The 10000-nt window shown below is 35.0% G+C and overlaps 1 protein-coding gene across 1 annotated transcript in view; it reads right to left on the reverse strand.

Moving 5' to 3' along the window:
• The window catches only part of LOC106871559 (uncharacterized), a 73524-nt gene that overhangs the window by 10763 nt on the left and 52761 nt on the right, over positions 1-10000 (reverse strand). The window contains exon 10 of the mRNA XM_052968706.1: positions 3310-3633. Within this exon, the coding sequence (XP_052824666.1) occupies positions 3310-3633 (324 nt within the window). The remainder of the gene's footprint in view (positions 1-3309; positions 3634-10000) is intronic.

A 10000-nucleotide genomic window follows, 5' to 3' on the forward strand; every position in this document is an offset into this window, starting at 1 on the left:
AACCGCTAAGTGACGGGGACATAAACACACCAGCATCGGTTGTCAAGCAATGCTAGGGGGACAAACACAGACACACAAACATACACACACACACATATATACATACGTATATACAACAGGCTTCTTTCAGTTTCCGTCTACCAAATCCACTCACAAGGCTTTGGTCGGTCCGAGGCTATAGTAGAAGACACTTGCCCAAGATGCCACGCAATGGGACTGAACCCGGAACCATATGGTTGGTAAGCAAGCTACTTACCACACAGCCACTCCTGCTGATTTTAATATGTATTAAAGACCATTGTTTGATGTGAATGATATTTGTGGCAAAGAGTAAACATTATTAAATATAAGAAAGTTTTTGACATGCAGAATGCTCAATATTCTAAACTAAAGCTAAAATAATGTAATCTAATATGATGGACTCACCCATCAAAGATGATGTATGAGTGTTCAGCTTTTGTCAAATGACCCTGCACAAATGATTTGTTTTATAGTGATCAAATTATGTGTTGTACATTAGCTCATTCCTTCCATCAAATCGATGTTGTCTGAACAGGTGCATGCTGTACCATGCATCAGGTGTCGAAGTGATCACAGAGCAATACAAGATGAAGTGCTTCGCTCAAGAACACAATGCATGACTCGGTCTAGGAAATGAAACCACGATCTCATGATCATGAGTGCAACAGCCTAACCACTAGGTCTGCACACAAAGGATACTTGGAGATACAACTATTAATCATCATCATCATCATGCTAAAGCGAAATATTAAGATATACACGTGTATATATCTGTGTGTGTGTTTGTGTGTACCCTTGTTTTGATAGCACATGATGGATGTAAATGAGCATCACCATCATACAAGTGAGGTTGTTTATTTCCAGTCTTTCATGAAAAACAAGTCTGGTAATAAGAAAATTGAGGTAATATCACCTTGCTTGGAAACAAGGTGAGCGAGGGTGACAGGAAGGGTTGTTGTTGTTGGCACTCCGTCGCTTACGACGACGAGGGTTCCAGTTGATCTGATCAACGGAACAGCTTGCTCGTGAAATTAACGTGCAAGTGGCTGAGCACTCCACAGACATGTGTACCCTTAACATAGTTCTTGAGGATATTCAGCATGACACAAAGTGTGACAAGGCTGGCCCTTTGAGTTACAGGCACAACAGAAACAGGAAGTAAGTGAGAGAAAGTTGTGGTGAAAGAGTACAGAAAGGTTCGCCACCATCCCTTGCTGGAGCCATGTGGAGCTTTAGGTGTTTTCAATCAATAAACACTCACAACACCCGGTCTGGAAATCAAAACCATGATCCTATGACCACGAGTCCACTGCCCTAACCATTGGGCCATTGCGCCTCCACAGACAGGAAGGGTATCTGTCTATAAAAAATCAGCTTCAACAAATTTCATCTAATTCATGCAAGCATTAGATGATGATGATGATGATGATGATAACAGTTTTTTTTCCATGTTAGTGTAGGTTATGTGAATGTTATTGAAACATTGTTTTGCAGTTGGATGTTTTTCCTATCATTAACCCACACCTGTTTTTCATGTAATGATCTCTTATTCTACACATCTTCAAAAACACAAATCCATTAATTATTTTGTTGACAGGTAAATGGCAGCAAAATTCACTGCTTGTAAACATTCACACAGACATACACATACACATGTATATATCATCACCATCATCATCATTTAACACACACTTTCCTATGCTTGAATGGGTCTGATGGAATTTGTTGAAGCAGATTTTTCAAAGCCAGATGTCCTTCCTAACACCTACCACTTTACAGAGTGTACTTGGTGCTTTTTCATGTCACTGGCACTACCGAGATTGCCAAGTAACTTGCAAAACAAAACCTTTGGTTAAAGGAGTGTAGTGTTGAGGGAGGTAGCTTTATGCCAGGTGTTGCAAGGCAAAAGTATAACAGAGGGACAGGAGCAGAAGATGCATAATATTCTTTAATTCTTTAACACGTTTCAGTCATTTGACTGCGGCCATGCTTGAGCATTGCCTTGAAGGGTTTTAGTCGAACAAATTGACCCCAAGACTTGGTCTTTTTTGCCAAACTGCTAACTTACAGGGACATAAACCCACCAACACCTTTTGTCAAGTGGCGATGGGGGAACAAACACAGACATAAACACACACACGCACATGGCTTCTTTCAATTTCTGCCTACCAAATCTACTCACAAGGCTTTGGTCAGCCCGACGCTATAGCAGAAGACACTTGACTAAGGTGCCACACAGTGGAACTGAGTCTGGAACCATGTGGTTGGGAAGCAAGCTTCTTACCATACAGCCATGCTTGCATGTATATGACAGGCTTCTTTCAGCTTCCATCAAATTTAATCAAAAGGCTTTGATCAGCTTGGGATCATAATAGGAGACTTGCTTAAGGACTGTGCAATGGGACTGAACCCAATATCACATGGTTAGGACACACCAATGCCTACACCTGTATGTGTGTGTGTGATGCGCTTCATATAGTTTCCATCAACCAAATTGATTCACAAGACATTGGTCATTACTATTATTTAAAATTGCTTCACTTGGAAAGAGGTGAGGGTTGACAACAGAAAGGGCATCCAGCCATAGAAAATCCAGTTCAACAAATTCCAGCTGACCCATACAAGCGTGAAAGAGTGGACATTAAAACAATGATGATGATGAGGAAAATAATCTCAGAGTAGTGGAAGTTAAATGTCACACAGCTGACACCCTTGTCAGAGACAATAACTAAAAATAATGTTATAGTGCATGTGTATGTTGTGATACTTTGTTCATTAAATTTGAACTAAATTGCTCATGACTTATAAAATATTTTATTGCCTTCTGTTACACCAAACTGTAAATGCACAATGTACACTGTACTGGTAAATGTTGAGCAAATTATTATTTGCTGCTTCTTTTTAAAATATGCTAGCAGATCAAAGTTTCCAATAAATAGATAGATGAATATAAGAAATTCAATATGAATTTCAGATAATTATATGAATGACTGAGTCTGTAATGTATTGGGAGTCACTGAAGTTTTAGTTTCAACATATTTCAATGAATCAAGGATAAGTATTTTGATCTCAACACTAGCCAAATATTTCTTGAGTTTGACAACACAACCCATGATAACTGCTTACAAGATAAACTGAATCATTTGAGTGTTATAAACATGGACACAGTATAAAATAATTGACAGAATACAAACCTGGAAACCCAGTGGTCAATGGTCTTGGTTCAATACCAGCTCAATGAATTGCACTTCATATTTCAAAGTGCTAAGAATTCAAAAAACAAATTACCTTCTTCATCGAATTTCTTACGATGTTCATTTTTCACACTGCTAGAGCCTTCCTCGGAATGTTTTGACTTGATATCAGCTAGCTTGTTGCTGTTGTTATATTGACCATTTCTTCGTTTCTTTTTGCCATTCAAAAATCTGTGAGAATCCTGCATCGACATATGCCTATCATTTGTTCTATTTACATAATTTGATCTTCTGTCAGGATGAACATGATTTGAACTATGAGATTCTTCAATTAAATCACTGGACTGAATACTACACTGCCTTAGTCTTTCATTTATAGAACTCATTCCATCCACTGAAGAAACCTTTTTATCAAATTCTGAAATGAAAATAAGTGTTGTTATGTGTGTGTGAGTGTGTGCAAGTGTATATGTGCGTGCACATACGTGTATGTACATGCATGTGTAAGAGCGTGTTTATAAATAATGACAGAGAATTTAATGTAATAAATATTAAAAATTGTAACTTTGCAAACACTAAATATGAGAAAAATAATAATGGTATTATTTTAACCCTTCCACTGCAAAATTAAATTTCCACAAATGATGTTAAATAGCTATCAAAAAAAATAGATTGGTATTTTCTGCAAGTTATGTTGCCTCAATAGATTTGACACTTTTCAACAAAAAATACTTTCAAACAGGACATAACTCAACAAAAGACAGATTGGTACATAAAACAAAACTGCTTTCTATAGCTACGGGTAATAAGATTTTGAGTGGATATATCTGATTTCTGGAGTAAAAGGGTCAAAATCTTTGTCATTAATTTACCTTTTAACACCTAACATCAAATCAAAATGGAATATTTTGCTTTGTTACACATAAGTAGAAGAAACCTAACTCTGAAAAATGATAACCATTGACAAATTTCAGGAAGCAAGTATCTATGTTGTGGTAAAAATGTTTTGTAAAGCAGATAGACAATTATAATTATAATTAAGAGAATGCAAACTTGGTGCATCTTGGTAGCAGGTTCGCCTATGTGATTCAATTTCCCTGTGGAATTTTATTTCTTTGAAAAATATCATTTTTGCTTTATTTATTTAACAAACATGTTTCATACGCTTTCTGTAAAAGATGCGTATGTTTGATGCCTGCCACTAACAATTAATTTCACCTCAAGAGGTCACAGTCCAAGGTGGATTCCTCTCCAGATGAAACTACTAGTCATTCCAAAGAATTCAATTTCTAATACCTACAAAAAAACTGCTACGCTACAAAAACATCTAATGGTGTATTACCTGAAGAAGTAGCATTTTGTGAAAAAATGATCTTATATAATGTTATATAATCTTGCATATTGTCACATGCCAAATTATATGATGTATCATGGTGTTCATAAAAGTTTGATACGGAAACATTAAATAGTACCCAAAATACTCATTCATTTCATCTTTATTACTAATACATATATATATATATATATAGTTTTAGGGAAAAGAACCAAGGTTCATGAACTCAACGATGAAAATCCACTGTCACATATAGAAAAATTAATAAGTAAAAGCACAATAAATAAGTATAATATAATGCAAAGTAAATATCATAAGATAATGATAATAAAACGACTACATATGTTTCATAACCAATTTTCAAATAGAAAGAATATTTAAATCAATTAAAACTATCGAAAATCAATCTACATCTGACAGTGGATTTTCATCGATGAGTTCATGAACCTTGGTTCTTTTCCCTAAAACTATATATATTTTATACTGTGAAACTTAATTTAATTTTAATTTTTAATAAATTGAATTTAATTGAGTTTTTACCTGTAAATTTGGATTTTTATCCCTAATATTATTATATATATACATATCATTCTGCATGTGAGTACACAAGCTCTTCAGATAAGTTACAATAAAAGTAAGAGACTGACTCAAGCAAAATAAAATATATTATTAATTTCATTTTTTTTCCCCAACAGTCAACACTAAATGGATATATATGTATGTGTGTGTGTGTGTGCATGAAAGCACATGGCTCAGTAATTACAGTGTCGGACTCACAATCATAAGGTAGTGAGTTCGATTCCCAGACCCAACTGTGCAAGTCACTTTATTTCACATTGCTCCAGTTCACTCAGCTATAGAAATGAGTTGCAATGTCACCGGTCAATATGTATATATATATATGTATATATTTCTACGTGAGTTAGAGGTTGGGAAGCCAACCAACTAAGGGATAGTCCTTATCCAATATACTGCTGGTAGTGTACCCAATTCTTCATATCCAAGTGCTAGTTATTGCGTGGCAATCTTGCAATTGAGTGTTATATATGGGCGGGAATAAAAAGTGGTTTACCCTTAATTTATACGGCAAATAAGAAAGTGGAGAGGATACAAAAACAACATACATCAGCCGGTAGACATTCTAACATGGCTGATGTATGTCGTTTTTGTATCCTCTCCATTTTCTTATTTGCCATATATATATATATATATATATATATGGAACAGCTGAACTACTGGGAAAGACTTAAAGAGCCACAACTTTACTCCCTGGAGTGAAGATGGGAGAGAAATGCACTGATATACACATAAAACACCTTGAAGGGGTTGGCACCAAACTTTGGTATCAAGAGCTATACCAGCATCCAAAATGGGAAGTTACTGCAATATTTCAAAGGTTCTTAGCTATTCAATGCCTTGCCAAAGCATCTGAGGGATCTTCATGGAGTAGGGGTTAGTGTTTTCAAGAAACAACTTCCTGCTGTCCAAGGTCCCAAATGAACCTACATCACAGAAAGAAACTCAAAAGAGGGCAGCAATGTCAAACTCCCTCTTTTTACCAAAAACCAATCACATAAGACTGGCCATTGAGAAGATGAATACACTCGTGGTGTGCCAGCATGGCCACAGCCTTTGGGCTGCAATGCGTAAGAGAATATATCTTTTAAGTCTTCCCTTTGCTACTAGTTTGATGAAGGAAGCTTTGACTGTGAATGAATGAATGAACAACTAAATTAAGAACACTTTTTCCAGCATTTGTAAGCTGAAAGAAATGTAAATAAATAATTTGGGTTGACCTAGTTAATTTCCCTCCAATGTCAAACCAGTTTGTCAGACAGAGTAAACTGATTAAGCAAAGAAGTCCTCCTCCTGTAATGGTAGATGGGCAGGAGCATTCAATTAGGTGAAAGATGTATGACAAACATTAAAAAATATGATTAGCTGACCATCTGCTATTATCACAATACAAATAGGTGTTTAGCCTTGAGTTAGGTAAAAATGAAACAAAAAAAAACCTCTGGGGAGAGTTTATTTCAATATTACAACATTTGGAACAATTTGTGAATATTTTTCCTGCCTTACTCTTGAGTTAAAACATGTCATTTTGCCAAAAGATTCACATTATGATGATCTTCTGCTCTTCTAATTGCAATATAAACTTGCTTAGGCCTAAATATTGACTTTGGCTAAGAACACTGAATTACCAGTGTAAAGTGATGAAAAGTGCATCAGTAAAGAGAAGTTATCATGCACATGATTGTATATGCAGTGTTGTTTTAACCCTTTAACTCCAAAATTAAATTTCATGGTTATTCCAGTAATGATGTTAAATGTTTATCAAAAAGTAGAATTGGAATTTTTTACAAGTCAATTAACTACAGTAAATTTGACACATTTCAACTGAAAATAATTTCAAACATGACATTCCTCAACAATAGATAGATCGATATATAAAATTGCTTTCCCCCCAATGAAATTTTGAGTGGATGTATCTGATTTCCACAGTAAAGGGATTAATAAAATATATGCACCTTACAGTCTAAACAAACTAGATTTTTACTGACATTCTCTTATATACTGCTTTCTGAATGAAAGAGCATGTGTGTGTATAAAACTATTTTAAAAAAAGGTTGTCTGTAGAAAACCATTTTAAAACACATTACATAAAATCAAATATAAAAGTAAATAGAAACAGAAAAAGTTTACAAATGAAACATTCATTTCCTCCACACACATAGTTAACTAGCAAGCAAGTAGGTGATGAAGTACACAAACAATGCAAACTTAATGTAATATTTTATTATACAATACATAGTACACAAAAAATTAAGATATAGATAGAACAACAAAACTATATTGATTGTTTATTAAATTTACATGATACACCATGTCTAGGTGCCAGGACTAAGTTTGAAGTTATAGTGTCTAAATTTATTGAAGACATACAAATGAAAAACAAGTAGAAAACTTAGACTTTCTAAATATATTTATTTATTTATTATTTCGCTGGGTAGGTAGAGACAGCTAGGAGAGGTTAATTTTTGACCTCTTGAGAGGTCATTTTTGACCTCTTGAAATCAATGGTTGGGATGAAAACATAGCCAGGGAAGGAATTTCAGAGACATGCAATTCTGAAGAAGAAAGATTGAGCAAAGTTAGATCTAGTGGGGGGTGCTTTACTGTATGGATGACAGGAGGAGAGACAAGTGAAATGCATGGATGTACATGGAAGTGTTATATACTCAGTTAAGTTCAGGAGAGCCATAGACCATTGCTTTGTGTTTCTTTTCTTAGAGTAGAAGAGAGAGAGGGAAGACATTTCAACAATGGAAAAGTGGTTGAAGACTGTTGATGACTGAAGATTTGCCTGTCAAGTGGACGGCGAAATTTTGATGCAGTCCTGAATGTGCATGTGTGTAGAAACTGCATTATCTCAGATGTGCGAGCAGTACTTCAGTGTGGAGTGAACCTGCACCTTGTATAGGGTGAACAGTGATGCAATCTTCATTGTGGTTATATGTGTAGTCACCACAAAAGGTTATCAGAGATTGAAAGCCTAACATAGCATTTGAAATAAGTGTGATGGTCTTAGCTGTGTTGTTCACAAGTATTGAGGATGCAGCGCTGTCATTTTTCTCTGAGTTTCGGTGTAGTTGAATGAATGTAGGTTGTCAACTTTCTTCTGCAGGAGATTTTCAAATGTTCTGTTCATGGAGGATATGCGTGTCTGCAGAGAGAATATACGTCGATGAAGCTCAATTGCAGAAGGAGAGAGAAAGAGGTGTTCCATCAATATATGCCATGATGGAGCAACATAAGAGGAAACAGCTGTTCAGGTTGTTAGTAAAAGTCTAGAACTGCAATAGGCTAGTCACTAGAACAGATAGGTTAGTAATGGTCAATGTTGATACAAATTGGTTAGGATTTATAAATAAAAAGCGATTTATGTTGGTATACCTTGAGAAGAAGGAGAGACTAAGGTTTTGGGTAGGGTGCCCTTCAAAGATTCATGTAAAACCATGTTCTACGAGAGGGAGAAAGTAACTTTCCAGGAGGAGTCTGCTACATTAATCTTTAATTTTCATGCAAACCTAATATAACTATTTTGTCATCTGCACTATATTTTGATTCATGTTTCCGATTCAACTTCAGCTACAATAATTGAACTCACAATTCTTTCTGAGAGGATAATTTTAACCACAAAGCCACATTTGAGAATATAGTAATCAAACAGTGTTCACAATAAAATTACTAAAGTAAGATGAACAGTAAAATCAATCCGTGTTGGCCATAATCATTTACTTTTTTATCATAAATAAGACTAGAATTGTAGCCTCATATGTTTCTGATTTTATTTTATAACACATTTTTGTGAAGAACAGCAACTGGGATTTTAAGTTTCCAACAAACCAAGCTCTTTTATGATGGGTGAGAATGACAAGAAACCATTCATGCAACCCATGAAGAACAAAAATCACAAGAGGTTTTTGTTCAAAAACACCAGTTTATCAATATTCTAGCTAATGTTTACATTTTTTGCAGATGTACATTTGTGAAAGACATGCTCTACACACAGACACACACAATAAGTTTCTGTCTTCAAAATTTCACTCCATGGGCTAATCTAAGTTTATGGTAGAAGATACTTGTCCCAGGTGCAGTGCATCATGATTGGATCCAAAACCATATGGTTGCAAAGTGAACTTCTTAAACTTGCAGCCAAATCTGCACCATACAACTATTAATTCCTTTACATAAGCATAAGATTTTCTATGTAGTTGTGGTGGACTATATATGCTGTTTAGTATAATAATACAATCAGATGACAAAATGCAGAGATGAGTGAGTACAACACAACACTTGGACTAATATGTTGGGGTGCTATTGCTAAGTTAAGAGAAGTGAAAAAGAAGAGGAATAAGAAAGAGAGTGAAAAAAATACACAAATTAAAAGTTAATTGTTTCAAGCTAATTAAAAAAAATCAGTTGTTGCAAATCAAGTCAATGCTTAATTATAATCAAAAATATTAGTAGTGGTCTACATTAGAGCAAGAAAAAAGTTAGTGGAAAGCAACAAAAACTAGATCTATTACTACACTGTGAGAAGAAATATTGAACTATTTTACATGCAAGCAAAGTAAACATTACTCGTACATGGTTTATATGTTTGTTATCTATGATGTAGTTCTGTTAGCACAGAGCATACTGCTACATATTATATAAAGTTTACTTTTCTTTATCATTAGCTAAGTGACAGGCAAACAATTAAGACTGATACATTCAAGCTGTTCTTATTGTTGTTCCTTTACTTGTTTCAGTTATTGGACAGCAGCCACACACGAACACTACTTTGAAGCATTTAGTTGAACAAATCAACCCCAGTATTTTTGTTCTAATAGTAATGCTGAAGATGTCACAGGTACCAAACTGTATCAGCCCAAGTTAGCAGCCT

This window comes from Octopus bimaculoides, chromosome 6 (genome assembly GCF_001194135.2).
Source record: "Octopus bimaculoides isolate UCB-OBI-ISO-001 chromosome 6, ASM119413v2, whole genome shotgun sequence".
Lineage (NCBI taxonomy): Eukaryota > Metazoa > Mollusca > Cephalopoda > Octopoda > Octopodidae > Octopus > Octopus bimaculoides.